At 40.1% G+C, this 15,696-nt stretch overlaps 2 protein-coding genes across 3 annotated transcripts in view; both read right to left on the bottom strand.

Moving 5' to 3' along the window:
* kcnq2a (potassium voltage-gated channel, KQT-like subfamily, member 2a) overlaps positions 1-6,712 on the bottom strand; it is a 37,202-nt gene extending 30,490 nt beyond the window's left edge. The window contains exon 1 of one of the 2 annotated variants that reach the window (XM_084721743.1): positions 6,054-6,712. In XM_084721743.1, the coding sequence (XP_084577869.1) occupies positions 6,054-6,352 (299 nt within the window). In that variant the 5' untranslated portion in view covers positions 6,353-6,712. The remainder of the gene's footprint in view (positions 1-6,053) is intronic. The other variant, XM_084721744.1, reaches the window with a different exon arrangement.
* A 1,868-nt stretch (positions 6,713-8,580) lies between these two features.
* The window catches only part of prex1 (phosphatidylinositol-3,4,5-trisphosphate-dependent Rac exchange factor 1), a 99,717-nt gene continuing 92,601 nt past the window's right edge, over positions 8,581-15,696 (bottom strand). Inside the window, exons 35-40 of the mRNA XM_084721742.1 lie at positions 15,090-15,204; positions 14,192-14,258; positions 12,338-12,513; positions 12,014-12,116; positions 10,877-10,944; positions 8,581-10,764 (exon numbers count right to left, since the gene is read on the bottom strand). Coding sequence (XP_084577868.1) covers positions 10,722-10,764; positions 10,877-10,944; positions 12,014-12,116; positions 12,338-12,513; positions 14,192-14,258; positions 15,090-15,204 — 572 coding nt within the window. The 3' untranslated portion in view covers positions 8,581-10,721. The remainder of the gene's footprint in view (positions 10,765-10,876; positions 10,945-12,013; positions 12,117-12,337; positions 12,514-14,191; positions 14,259-15,089; positions 15,205-15,696) is intronic.

Raw genomic sequence — 15,696 nt, 5'->3', positions numbered from 1 at the left:
CCTGCTACCTGTGAGGCAACACTTTTTCACAGCAACCATTTTGACATGAAATAGTAGTGTGAACACAGGTATTATCAATTGTATTGATTAAGGTTCAGTTTCCATACAGTTCAAAGAGTCATAATGCCGTTATCGTGCATGCTGGCTCACTGGAAAGGCTCTGCTGTCGCCTGTGTTATCCTACTATTTCATATCAATATGGCTACAGTGAAAAGGTCTGCAACCTGCAAAACCTGACGGCAGGGCAGCAGAAGCAGGCTGCAAGCAAAATACAACGGCTCATTTACATAACAAGAGGACGTTAAGCAACATTTGTGCTGTTTCCATCTGATGAATGTAGCTCCATCCATCCATCCTCTAAGGAAAATCAGGCTGCTCTTTAGCTGCTAAATGCTCTACGCACCATGTTCACCAGCAGGTTCCTAAATTTGTTGGATTGCTATTTGGAGCCGGGCAGGTATTGAACATGAGTTTATCAAAGACTTTCTGTTGAAAAAGCAGCTGCCTGCTGCAGCCAAAAACAGTAGCATGAAACCAGTGAGACTGAACCAAAAACACTAAAGCTGCAGGCTATAAAATCATAACATTCAGCTCAAAGATGCTGTAAAGGTCTGAAGAGCTGAGGGGATGTAGAAATTATTGATTGATTAAAGCAGCTTTAAAGAATTATTTTGTTAAGAAATTTTAATGCTCTGATTATTTGATTGCAGGTCCTTAGAAAGTCTAAAAATTCTAAAATCTGACATTTAGGCTTAAAAATGTCTTAAATATGATTTTGACAGGCCTTAAAGTTTAGTTCAGGAGGTTACACGAGGAACTTATAATGTTGCATTAATTTCAGTCTCGTTTTTAAATGTTTTAATGTATTGTATTATGTTGTATCACACTATAAGAACTACAAAATGAAATCAATATGGAAACTGTGCAGTATGGCAATGTAGCATGTGGCAGTATGGATGTTAAATAGGCCATAAATTGCATTTATGATGGTCTTTAAAAGTCTTAAATTTAACTTGTTGAAACCTGCAGAAATCCTGTTCTAGCACTGCTGTTTGCCCCTGTTGTTATGACTGTCATCATGAATAGACAGCTAGTGACAAACAAATTTAAAGCTAGCTTTTTGCCACTGCGGCCTCAGGTCACATCAGTGTGATGATGCTAAATGCTAAACCATAGTGCACAAGAATAGCAGCTGCAGAGAAGAGTCAGCAAAGTGACGTAATATCAGATTCACAGCAATATTATCATCATATATCAAATATCATATATCAAAAGGTTGCTAACGTTAGCTAACATTAGTCACTGTAAGCTAACTCGTTGTTCCCAAGTATGTCCGGGATGTAGTGACAAAACCCCTTAATGTATTTACTAGATTATTAAATATTAAAATATCATAACAGCTTTCTGGGGCTTCTCATCAAAATCACAGCGGGACACAATCCATTCATAGCCATAATTCAGCAACAGGACTCAGCATTCAGACCCGTCTTCTCCCAAAACAGACCACTCCATCACATCTCAGGGACTTGGCAACCAGCATCTGTCTGCGACTGTCCTCGCCTTATTTCTTCCTCAGTTTGTCTCCAGCTGGCTAGCTCAGCAGAATAGTGAATAACTGGACCATGTCCTCAATCTGTCTCTCTAAATCACCTCGTGAAAGTTTAACAGAACATTTATTTTGTTTTCACTGATTGATCACTTTCTGAACTCTTTTTGTTTTGTTTGTTTCGCACCCCCCTTTTCTTTGCCATCTTTCCCACCAGCACTCCTCTTTGTCCCACTTTGGTGCAGAACTGACACGTTTTGTCAGTGCCTTTCATTTTTCTCACACAGCTGCTGCCTCCTGCAAGAGAACACACAGTAATGAGGCTCCTGTTAAAGCCAAATCAGTGAAGGTATCACAGCTCCATTGCTGGGATAGATCTATCTGTGGCTAGAGACAAGAACCTGACAAACATAAAAGTCTTTTCTTTTTTTCAAATTGTCCCTTTTTACAGAGTTTGTGTCAACGAAGAACAGAGACACACAGCAGAATCATTTTTTGTAGAACGTTTTTGGGTAACACTTTACACTAAGGTAAACAAAATTTTGAGAAATTACCAGGAAACAAATGAGGAAAGAATAACTGCTAGTGAATGCTAGTCAATGAGTAACTGCTAATCAAATCATATAGAGTGACTAATGATTAGTTAATGATAAGTTAATGAAGAAACAAATGAGGAACAAATCAGGAACTACTTGATAATTGATGAATCGTTAATAAGTACTTCCTTAATAATTCATAATGGAGCTATATAGTAAATAATGATGAGTTACTAAAGAACAGACTGTGAGATCATATATTAATGAATGACTAGGTAATGATTAGTTCATGAATACCTGCAAATCAATCATACTGATCACTTTCTTTATGAATGGTTCCTGATTAACTCTGAACCAGCTGGTGAATGGCACAAAACTAGGAGTAGTTTGTTATTACCTTATGATTACTTAGCCTTTTTGTGTACATTAAAATAAAGTCATACATAATACTGAGTAGTTACTGAGTAATACCTTATGATTACTTACCCTAATTTGACCCTTCTAGTAAAGTGATAAATAATACTGAGTAGTAACTAATCAGTCCTTCATTACCTTAAGATTACTTACTCTTTTTGTGTCCACTGAAGTCAGGTAATCACTGTCTACTATATAGTCCTCCACTGAGAATTATTGGGGTAGTACTTGTTAACTAATGGTTTACTAGGAGTTAGCAGTGGTAAGGTGTTAGCGGTTTTTCTACAGTTTTCACTTTCACTTATAAGATTTCAAACTTGTCAAACCCAGTCTGTGCTTTTTGCAAGATGTTAAAGCTCTGGATCCACAGGAACATCCTTGACTGTGGATCACTGTGTCTCCCCTTTAACTAATGTTGGACCAGAGACGGAACACAGGGGGAACAGTGGCCTTGATCTCGGACAGCTAGATAGATAGAGAGTGAGACGAGAGGCAGCAACACACTGGAGAGTACGCTGGATATAGGTGTGCTCATGTTGCATGTATCGATCACTCACACATGCGTTACAAACGAAAACACCTGCCAAACATTTCAGCAGGGTGGCCGTCAGAGAGAAATAGCTGTTGTCTGTTCACAAGCAGGTTTTGCAGCACCGTCTCTCTCTGTCTGTCAGTTCAAGGCAGAGGTGTCATTTTGTTTTGCCAAACGCTGTCTTTTGGAGCAGAGACAAGTTGAAGAATGAAGGAGGAGGGGAAAGATTTGACTGAAGTCAGCACATGATAGTTTTATAAATCAGCTGCCTGGAAGAGTTGGGAGATTAAATGAAGTGTGGTGGCTATGAATAATGTATAGGAGAGACAAATGGAATAGAAGCAGAGTTGTGGTGGTTACTCTATGCAGATGTTCTTTTGCAGGCTGGATGGCTCAGTGTGAACTATGAACTTGCTGTAAGTGTACATGTAGGCATGACAGAGTGACTTTTATGATCAAAGTCATGTGTGCTGTCACTTTGAGACCAGATTCTTCATATTAGGTTAGAGTTGTGTACTAATTTATAACATGGTATCCAGAGGATTCAGAACTAGGCAGCACACATGCTCCTGACCCTGTTCTAACTAGGTTGCTTGGTGAAGTTTGGCTTCCATACGCTGCGATATCCTACAAAAAAGCATCACGGCTGCCCGCACTAGTTTCAGCAGTGAAGCTAGCACCATCTCCTGAAAGCGACGGCGGTCAATAAAGATCTCCAAAAAGCAAAACAAATGGGGAAGGAGTTTTAGCTGGCTGCTATAGTATTCAGTTAATATTTCAAAAGCACCCTGAGGGCCTGTGTGAGTGTGTGTGCAAGTGTGTGTGTGTGTGTGTGTGCGGTTTCACATTAAAGCACAGGCTTACTTCTGGGCATCCAGCCGTCTCTGGGGAGTCGATATGCTGTGCACAGTGAATTCCTTAATGCTGTGGCCATTTCAACTCCTCACTACTGAGCATGCGGTATCACTGAAACTGAAGGATTTGGGCATGGCTGGAGGGTAAACTACCAACTGCACTTTATCCACTGTGTCATTTGGAGAATAGAGCTTACATTTGTTGGCTAATATACTGTAATTACCATATCTCACATTAATAGGGTGCACAAAACTACTGTGTATAAAATAAAACTTCATTGATTTTACACATAAAGGTCATGTTACCTATTATTTGGGAGCTTGTGCAAACAGCTAAAATTACTCCTAGGGGCTGTATTACAGAAACTTGTTAGTTTGCAGATCTTAACTGTTTAACCATGGTCATTAGGGTTAAGACCCGATTTAGCTGACAAGCATGTTGACATCCCAAAATCTTAAATAAGTCACTCAACTTTAACATAACATTCTTAACTTTCACTTTTCCACCAGGTAATGTTAGCTAACTTAAAACGGGTAGCTAACTTACTAATTAGCAAACAGCAATTAACAGTAGTGTTGGCTAACATTAGTTAATGGTAGGGTTGGCTAACAGTAGTGGTGGCTAACAGTGGCTAAAGACAGTGTTAGCTAACTTGTTAAATCTGTGTAGCTGCTCTTTTATTGCTTTGGCACAATGGACACCGGATTCAATGCAGACTGTTAGAAAGTTGTTTAGAGTAGAAGTGGTTGCTAGGTAACAGACATTAAAGTTGATAAGCAGTGTTGGATTGAGTATTTATGATTTTCTAATCTGAAATAAAATAGGTTGAAGTGAGATAAGAATAGACAAACTCCATCCTAGACTAGACGTTTCTGTAATAGAGCCCCTGGAAGAGAAAATAAGAATAAGAATAAGAATAATAAATGATCATGGGTGACACAATTTTATAACAGAAAGTCTACATTTCAGACATGATGCCGGAAAGACATAGGTGATGATGAGACAGGGAGGATCTAACTAAAACATCCTCTTGCCGGCATTATGGGAAATGTAGGATGTATATCTGTATAATATTTGCCATTACTGCATAAATTCTCTCTATTCTGGTTTGAGTTTCATGTTAGTCCCCCAGCTTTATTACTTATGACAGATTGCCCAAAATACAAGATTATATATTAAAATTTCAAGTTGTTTCATTCTAATGTAACACACTATTTTTTGTTAGGTCTGACCAAACCAAAAATATGTTAGCAATGGCAATAAAAAAAGCAGTTTTTCAGAAAACTGAATGTTCTTGAAACACTTGAACACTGAATTGGGGTCCTCCAATGAGAGAAAAATACCACCTGAGTTTGAGAACCCTGGATGAAGGAACGTTTTTCCTCAAGAAATTGTTGCTATTGGTGGTTGTTTACCTCAATGCTGGTCATTCAGCAGAGGTCACAGATCATATCTATATTATTTATGATGACATCAGTGGAGTCAATATTTTGGATTCAGCCAAGACCTCACACACACACACACACACACACACACAGGTAGAGCATCATGTTCTCGCCACGAAAAGCTCACAGACTGTCTTAATGTCTGTCTGATTACTAGCTGTAGTATCCAGAACACTCCCTCTGCCTGCACACATACACACTGTGTGTGTGTGTGTGTGTGTGTGTGTGTGTGTGTGTGTGTGTGTGTGTGTATGTGTGTGTGTGTGTGTGTGTGAAGTCCACATGACTGTGCAGAGCTGAACTGCAACGTTAATTACTGAAAGTAGTGACGCGGCGCGGAGCTGTCCACACACCGCGGTGCTGAAACCAAACGCTGCCGCAACACATGAGAACTCTGATCAATGGAAAACAATACAGTACAATATACACGGGCTGTAGGCATGTCCTACTGCACATCATCATAAACAGTCGGACAGATCAAAAAACAAGCAGCCAACATGTATGACATAAGCACGAGTTGCCATATGAAGAGTTATAAGAGGAGTTATGCAGGTGAAGTGACACCCCACGTATAAGCAGGCTGTGGCAGCTTGGATGCACCATCTGATCAGTGAAGAAGGAGACACAAAACTCCATGACAGCTCCCCCCCCCCCCCCAAAATCCTGACACAGTAGCGGCGGTAAAAGGCCACGATGACAGAATCAAACATGCGAGCATCACTTACACATAAGCGTGGTAGACGAACGCCCATCCCCGCGGTCTCTCCAGCGCATTATAGAGGAAATTCTGTAGTTTCCGATAGCTGGCGTTTTTCTTCGTCGGTCTGGGTCTGCCGGCGGAGATGCTGGACCTCGGTCTGCAGAGGATGCTGCTCCGCTTGGTGCTTTCCGAACCCGCAATGAGCAGCGCCCCATCCCTGCTGGATTCGGGAGCCCCGGGGTCCAAGCCGACGAACCCGACTTTGTGCTTCTTCTCTCCGGCTTGAGTTGGGTAAACCCCGCCGTTGAGAGATTTCTGCACCATTCTAAAGTCGAGACGACTCTGACGAGGAGTTGTCCGTGCCCTTGCCGCGGGGATGCATCACCGGTGCTGAGGGGTGTGTGCTGCTGCTGCTGCTGCTGCTGCCGCCGCTGCTGGTGATGATGATTGCAGTCGCTGTCGGTCCCCCTAGAAAACCAATTGCAATAAGCACGAGAAACTGCACACTGGATGCTTTTACCTTAGCCCCTTCCGGCCATTTGACACACGCACTCAGCGAGGAGAGAAATGCACATGATTCTCACTCCACAGTCTAATCACGTTGGCCATCAGCAATTTAGATCTGCAATCAGATTTCTTTGGGCCAGAGATGACGAACACTGCAAAGTTAGATTGCAAGCAGCCTTTTCATAGTGTAACAACATCTGGTTTGTCAATCTGGAGTCAAGTTTTTTTTTTGTAGATGATTAGGAGGAGAGGATGTTACTGTGTTTTGGGAACATGGACGTGTCTTGTTTCAAATATATAAATAAATAAATAATAAAGATCTATCCTGAGATAACCCCCCCTCCACCTCCATCCTCTCCACTCAAGTCCAAGAGAGAAGCTGCAAGAGAGACTTTCATTTGATGCTGGTCTGCAATATTCATATGCGCAGATTTCTTCAGTCAGGGTAATGGATACTTAAAACTATGTCAAGCAATGGTAAATGACACATACAGTACTACAATGACTCCATAATGTATAGAAGTGCTGCATGTTGAGTGAATTCAATTTCCCCATGATAATGATCAGGGTTGGTTAGAAAGCAGGATGTAATTATGATCTGTGACTTAAAGCAACACTTCAGTCAGAGAGGTCCTGTCAGGCAAAGATCTTCTGAGTCTTAAATAAAAAAAACATAGTCTAATACAGTAGACTAAAGGCAACATAAGCATGGGAGGACCAGTAGGTGATTTGAGGGGGATGCCATCCCCTTGTTAGTAAAATGATCAAAATGCATCATCCCTCTCCATTCTCCTGTGGCAGAGAGAGTGCAGGGGTGGTGGGATTGTGTGAATATGTTAGTCTAGTCTGCCTGAATCATTGATCCTTCATCTGACTGAGGTCTGTGCACGTTAAGAGTCTATGGCCACTGACCATGGCTTTGAAATATCAGTAGTCTAACTGTGGTGTGTATTGAATTGTAATCACACTTTTATCTCTCAGCCCCGCCCTTCTGTCAGCTTTGTCCTGGACCTTTAATATTCTCTCCACCATTTTCTATAAACACTCAACTGACCCTTCCTAAATCCTGACCCTTTTGGAACCACGTCAACGTTCTCCTTCCTGTTTACTGCACTAAGATATGCTAAGTAGCTGGCTCATTGATGTTGACAAGAAAACCAAATTTGAAGATGGTTAAGGGTGCTAGGGGACCTGTAAAAATTACATATAGTCACATCTTTAGTTAGTTAATGTCAGCAATACACTAACTAAGCTGCTAATTAATCTACATCAGTTGTAAGCAAACCTTTTAAAAATGTTAGCTACCTAGCTACTAGCTAATCCTAAATCATTAGCTAGGCAATTAGCAAGAATTTTGCTAATATAAGCAAACTTGTGATGTGAATATTTGCCACTTTTACAGATACCAGTGACATCTTTTAACCATTTTCATAATTTGGTCTCCTTTTCAATGTAGACAAGCCTGTAACTGCATTTCTAGGTACAGGAGAGGAGGAAGTGAGTGAGGTTCCACCAAGTTAAAAGATTGGAGCACAGAGCAAAAAGGGGCGGGACTTAAGGAGGGTAAATTATACACTGTATTATATTCATAATCAAAGTGATGAGTAGAAATGTGGTCACAAAAGAGTGAGAAGATAATAAAGTACCAAAGCTACAACATTAAAGAAATACTCAAGGTACCCATTCAAAACCTGAAATTGGGCTTGCAGCAAAACCAGACAGTGTTCAAGTGACTTTTTCTGTCACCAGGGTGCCTAGGACTTTACTTTTCTTTTTGCCATAACATTGAAACAGGTTTCTTTTATTCTTTTTTTTTAGTCTGTGAAGACCCTCTGTGCTGCTGAAATTACATCAGAAGACTAAGCCACTTCTGTAACAAAATATTTCAGGGGAGATGTGACTATAGATATAGTTTTTACAGATGTTCTTGACAGGACCACTTAAACCACTGAAGCTGTGTGCATTTGCATTTACATATTGGATATCACATCCTCTGTTGGATTACCACTTCCCAACATCGCTGCTTCACTGAAAAACAATCATCATACTGTGAACATTTTATTTACTATCTTGTTAAGATTGCATTTACAATTATAATTTTAGAAAGATTCAACAAAGATTCTTTGTACAGTTATTTTCAAGCAACATAAAATTGCAAATAAAGTATATACAAAAACATTAGAATAATGTAAATAAATGTGTAATCAGTGACATGTATGTTTGTCCAGCTACACCAACATGCTGCAGTCATTAGCTAATTTAAACTGGTGACACTTAAAACCACATTACAGAGGCGACTCTTGCTCTCTGAGTTTATATAATGTACACTGCTCAGATTAAGATCAAATCAAATTTGATGAGGGAAATCGTAATAATGCAAATATCCACTGAGTCTCATAGGCCAAGAGAGAAATGCAGATAAACAGCGGCCTTGCTAGTGCCGACTCTTTCAACATGCCTATTTGGAACCAGACTGCTTTTAAATAAATAAAAAGGACTAAGTGATCCACCTAATGAATGCAGCATGTCAAAGACAGATTCTTGAAATGCACATCGAACCTTTTTAACAGTCGAAAACAATAAGTTGTCAGTGAGGTTACGCTCAGCAAAGAGAAACTGCTTCTCTTCAAATGCACAGTCATGAATAGAAAATGTTTTATATACTATATTATCTCCATAAAAATAATCCAATTTAACTTAGAGCATTACTCAGCTGCTGCTGTGAAACATGTCCTATCTTTTTCTGACATTGCTACAGTTTGTATGTACAAAAACTTAAAATTTTCAGTAAAACAATGTTACTGTGTTTCAGTCCTGAAACGATCCCTTTGTTTACATCGCCCACAAACACATGCTTACAGTACTTTTTGCTAACACTGCAACTTGAATGGACCAATTGTTGCACTTCTTTTAATACCTACAGTAAAGTCCCAAGATGCTGTAAAAACCAATTTAAAAATCCAAATAATGTCTTAGTTAACAGAAGGCAATCCTTCAACTAGTACAGGTGAATTAATATATTAATAATTTAACAATATCCCAACCTGTTGACTTGGCTGCTTGTTGACAAACAACCTTGTTTGCTTTAGCTTCCTTTGTCCTGATTCTGATTAGCTAGCTTCTGTTCAACGCCCCTCCCTTACGCTCCCTGAAGATCAATGTAACACTTCCTGACATGATAAAAGTCCATACATATAAATAAAATACACAAGCAGTTACGTCTAAAAAAAAAAAACATGGCATGCCATTGGTCCTTTAAATACTGTTCATCAACACGTAGGCTGGAATGCTTTTAGATTCTTTAATACCTGATATAGTATAAGTGAGGGATAAAAATGCTCCTTCCGGACACAATAAATAACTATCCTTCATATAGTGCAGTAATACAGTACTCACACTAAACCTACAGTAATTGCACAGTAACCACATGCAATGGGCTGAAGAAAGAGCAGCCCCCCCACCCCCTATCATCCGTCTTTTCATCTGTCCCTCAATCCCTACTTCCATCTTTCTGTCTATTCTTTGACTTTCTGCATCTATTCTGCCAGCTAACGTACACGAATACCAGAATATTCACAAGTATTCTACTTCACGCTCAATGCTGAGCCCTGCAGAACACCAGCCCAAACAGAGAAGGAGACAGCTCTCTGGAGTTGCAGTCCAAGGCAAAATGGGTAACATTTGCATTTAGGATGACAGTCAGCTACAGGTAGTTTGGTTAATCCAGTTAATAGTAAGAGCTCGGGTTATGAGCATAATCACTGTTGATGTCCTCCTCTCCTTTTCACTTATGTTGTGAATATTTTGCACCAGTTGTCAAGTCGTTCGTGTCAGCTTTGTGGAGACAGACAGCTCAAGCAATAATACTTCTATCTGGGGGGTGTTCCCCATACGACAGTACATGACTAGTCTCGAGTTTCAGGCTGTATCAGTCTCACTGTAGGTGCTCGCTTGTCCCGTTCAGCCTGCGTGTGCACTGAAGACTCTAGTGGTATCCATGGTGGAATGATCCCTGTGTAACTGGAGCAATTTGGGGGGAGGGGGGCAGGGCAAGGGGTCTTTCCATCGGCAGTGTCTCTTGGAAAGAAAGCAGGGAGACTCGCGCTCTTCAGTTATTGTCATCTCTCATTTCTCCCTCTTTCACATTTACCCTTCCTCTGATGAGTTCTCTGAAGTGAAGCTTTTCTTAGAGTTCTCCGTCTGAGGGTGGCAAACACAGCTTGAAGAGCCTGTTGAAAGAGAAGAACTTCAAATGAGGGGAATCGGCCTTGTCTAAAATTATAAACGGTATAAAGTACTGATGGCATAGGAAGAGGTGCTTGAAGTTGTTTCATATTTTACCTTGGGAATGCTGGAGTCATCTGGTCCATTACCTTGAGATTTTTAGCAGAGAGCTCAACTCTTGCCCCCTGGTAGAAGAGAAAACATACTCCTTAAACTCCACAATGACAAAGTTGCAGCTTAATTTCTCATAACGGCTAAACATACAATGTTCAGAGTCAGATGATTTGATTTGATATGATTTTGCCAAAGGCATCCATGCAGTAAGATGTTGTGGTTGAGGTGTAGATCAGAGATGTCTTGATGATAATAGTTACGCTTACTCTATATGTAATCTACTTTGGGTGTGACTCAGTGTTGTAATTCAAAAGGAAGATGATATTGCTCCGCTTGTCAATACAATTTCTAAGACCCACATCGCATTCTGGGAATTTGTGTTTTATTTGCTGCAATTTCTAATTAAGGAGCAATCTCTGCGGGACATACTTCTTCTGCAATCTTCAGTCGGGGGAAAAGCACAAGAGCACCTTTACAGCTTATCAAGTAAGATAAACTTGATGCCCCTTTCTCTGTTGAGCTGTTTGATGATGCTCAAATCTTTTAAGGTCTCCAACAAAAAAGCTACATTAGCCACAGGCTGTTTTGTTTTATACTGATACCACCATGTTTCTGTCATTCCCAGAAACTCCGCCACCCATTGTTACCCTCTCGTTTGGCAAACATGGAGCAAGACTAAACGATTATTCCGATTTGGTTATTATTCTGATTATAAGTGGAATATTAGATTCCATGTAAACGTAGCCATTATGATCATACCTTGTCATCACTTCCTACTATTATCTTTTAAGAATGTTGTTATCCAAAGAAGTAATTTAAAGTAAATTGCATTTGAGTACATATGTCTGGATTTTTGTCAGATGTCATGCATTAATGAGAAGAAACGGTTCATTGCATTGGATATCACACATTATCATTTTATAAGTGATTTTTGCATATCTTTGCTATACTGTGACATACATCAGTATCAGAAAAATAAACTATTCCACTGCTAATATTATGATACTAATTTCAACCTTTTTCCACAGTCCCAGTGCTTAATAACATGATTTCCATCTGAGGGAAAAATACAAGTTCAAACAAACTACACTTTAGTTGGGAAGTCCCCAGAACCCCAAATCAGCTGCCCCTGAGGTTTACCTGTTTGCGCATTATATCCATGGTCTGCATGATGCAGCGCGGCATGAGACCGTGGTTCCTGGCTAAGATCATCGCCTGCTCCAGTGTCACATTTAGGGTACATCTGTAAAGAACAAAGAGCCAAAAGGTGAGCGCCGTGTGGACCTCTGACCCTGTTGAAAGACCCTCCAAGTAGAAATTAATCCGGACATTGAGGTGAGGCTGCGCTTTTAAGGTTCAGTGGTGCACGTCATCCACTGTGCACTGTGTTAATCTTTACTCCAGCTGACAATCTGGTGGTAATACACAAACAGTATAATAATGTTGGCATGGTGCCAGGCTGACCTCTGCATGCCTGTACCACACATGGTGATGTGGCAGGCTCCCAGGCGGTTGCACAGCTCAGAGGACACGCACAGCACGCTGACACCTGACGGGTGGCCTTGGGGGCTCGGGCGCACGTTGACGTAGGACTGCATTAGTCGACAGAGGTCGTCCAGTGTGTTGAGGGGTCGCAGCAGCTATGAGGGGAAGACAGTGAAGGTTGGAGAGGGTCAGTGGTTAAATGGACTGTTGAAAAGATGATATAATATCACAAAAGTGGCCATCTTAACAAGTCATTTAGACCACTATAAGAGCGCTGCAGGAATGTGTTCTAAAAGCCAGAAATGAGTTTGCATTGGTAACACTTCCAGTTCCCTCATCTCAAAGTCAGTGGGTTTTTTCAATGGGTTTTTGGCTAGATGCCTGAAATAAGCTCTGTGGATAACACAAGCTCTCATAGGTGCTGCCGTTGTTGTATGACATCAGGTAACTATAACTTAACGTGGGTAAATCCATCTACCCTGAAATTCACAAGTAGGAACTCTGAATTTGAGTGACCTTCCATTGTACTTGTAAAAGGTCAAGAACTTCAAAAACAACTTCTGAGTTTACTGGAATGCCACATCAGGGGTGGTGATGTTGAAGTCAGGTGACCACGGTGTGGTCTGTTGTAGCCTTACATTAATTTTTTACTTCTGGTGATTGCAATTACACTTCAAAAATCATGAAAGTGCCTTTCATTTGTGAAGATTATCTTCCTGAATAAAACATGAAAGTATCATAAACTTTCGTCAACCACAGGATTTATTTTCTGCACTAATCCAAAATCCAAAGGAAAAATCCCATTAGCCTGTTGTGAAGGGAACCAGGGTGATGCTAAATTACAGGTTGGCCTAAAAAAATACATCATCCCTACATCACTCTACTGAGAGTTAAAACCTGTATTTTATAGAACAAACTGGAGGGAAAAAGTCACTTGTTCCCTATGTACTTTATGCAAATTCAAGGTCTGTCAATTTTTCTCAAGACAAGTGATACTACTGACATAAGGAAAATAATAAGTAGAGAGAAATGAGATAGAACATAGACATAAAGTTGATTTTTATTAAAAAAAAATTATTGTCTTATGCCACTTGATATATTTTGAATATTCAATACTAGAATAAGTAGAGTAACTGACTTGTTAAGATGGTACCAGCAGAAATAGGGAGAAATCCATCAAAAATAAGACATAGAAATTCAACTCTTTGCAGTCTTTGAGAATAAAGCTCGCTATACAGACAATTTTCATGGCAGTCATATTGATATGACATAGTGAGGTAAAAACAGGTGTTACCAATGATACTAATTAAGGTCCCATTAAATTTAGCCTAGCAGAGCCTTTGAGGGGAGCCAACATTCACAAGAGCAGCACCCTGACTCTGTCTGACCTGAGTGGAAACTTAATTACCATCACTGGTGACACCTGTGTTTTCTCTGCTATTTAATATCAATATGGCTGCCGTAAAAAAGGTCAATTGAAACTACTGTGTGTTCTACACAGTTTGAATCAGTGGGATCTATTTCAGCTACAGTCAGTTTAGGATTTTCAGGTTCAAATGGAAGCAGTTTATGATGTTGGAGTGCCGAGGTTAGTTAGAGTTAATAGGAGGAGTCTTGACGAGCTAGTGGGGGGTTTCCAGTGGAGGGAACAGGACACCAGTTCATCTTACTTTTGAAATGCTTGGTTGAAGGTCTCTAACTTCAAGGCCCAGTATCTGTGCTTGCATTTATATTCAGTCACAACATTATATAAAAATGGACTTATGTTACAAGAACAGGATATAAGTTACGTGATAAAAGAACATATAGGCTGCAGAATCAGTGGATATTTACCTGGTCTATCTTCATCGCTGTGGTGTTGGAGTCTGTTGGGAGATTGGACTTCTCCAAATAGAAAGCCCTGTTAGGACAAAAACATATCTATTTCAGTTTTTTAAACTCTCCATCTCCTTCGAAAATCTACAGATTTTTTCTCCTCTGAGTCACTCGATGTGAGAGCTGAGTCATCGAGCATCTACAGTGGAGTACATTGCTTTATAGAATATGCATCTGCTACACTACATGTTTCATTATTTATTGATGTTGCATGAGTCATTTTGTGGGAATTAGTGTGTGGACATATGAGAAATCACGACCATATTAACATGTTATTTAAAAGACATGACTATATTAAAGGGCAATTAACAATAATAACTAAAGTAGCTCTGTAAATCTTTACAAATTAAAAAATACATGAAAAGTTTACACTTGTTTGAATACACATGAGGTTTTGATGTAAACATCTTGCATAGCCTGTACAAATTATGCTTAAAAACTATGATTATCATGTTTATTTTTCAAAGAGAAATTATTAAAAAATTAACAATTTTGACTGTATTTTGACCTTTTGATCACATTCATTACAAAGTAAAACTACACGTGCTGATGTCTGAGAAACAGTAGCACAGAGCAATTTGGCATCACTAAAGGAGCCATTCACATAGCCAACAAAATCCTGTTTGTTGATGTGGGGCTTTGTCAGAGGCAGGTCTAGATAAATGATACAGTTCTAACCTTGAAAAATTCTGGACCTTGAAAATAGTTAAAAGAAAAGTGAAACAGCAATCAAAGCGTAGTTCTTGCTTGCTTATGCAACACCAGGGGGTGAACGCTCCCTTTAAGGTGAAATATATCCTGAGTGCTAGTGAGTAAGCCGCTGGAGGGCTGTGATGCAGTGCACAGCATAGTCTACCTGAGTCTGCGGTAGTAGGCCTTGACCTTCTCTAGTGAGATGGCGTTGGTGCGCTGCTGGAACTCCTCCATGGCTGCGTAGTCCTGCTGGGACACTCCCTCAGGACGCTCCAGAGCTGGATTAAACGGACAGGAGGCATTCAGATCAACACACAGAGGAACGCATTTATATTATCACATATTTACATGACAACTTTTATACTAACTGCTTCAAACCTCATCATCCTTAAACTAACATGAATATAATTTTAATATTAACTCTGAAGACCAAATTAGGCCTTAAATATAATCCTAATCTTAATATTTTCGAAAAAGTCAGAACAGGCAAAAATACCCTTACTCCTTACTTCAGAGGACTTTTTTAATCTATATGAGGACATATGGTGCTCCCAGATATGGCCACACACTCACACAAATAGCATCTGCAATATCTTTAGGTGCCCCACACTCCCTGCCCCCTCCAACCTGCAGCAGAGTCTACTTCCCAGTAGGTGTCAGTGTTCATCCACAAATCACCACGCCTGCATCACTCTGAAGCCGTGCTGCAGCACTACATGAGGGCAATATGAGCTTTCTCATTGGGTTAGTGTTCCAACTGGCACTTGTCT

This window comes from Lutjanus erythropterus, chromosome 6 (genome assembly GCF_056507025.1).
Source record: "Lutjanus erythropterus isolate fLutEry1 chromosome 6, fLutEry1.hap2, whole genome shotgun sequence".
Lineage (NCBI taxonomy): Eukaryota > Metazoa > Chordata > Actinopteri > Lutjaniformes > Lutjanidae > Lutjanus > Lutjanus erythropterus.
This window is presented reverse-complemented; position numbering and strand designations above follow the sequence as displayed.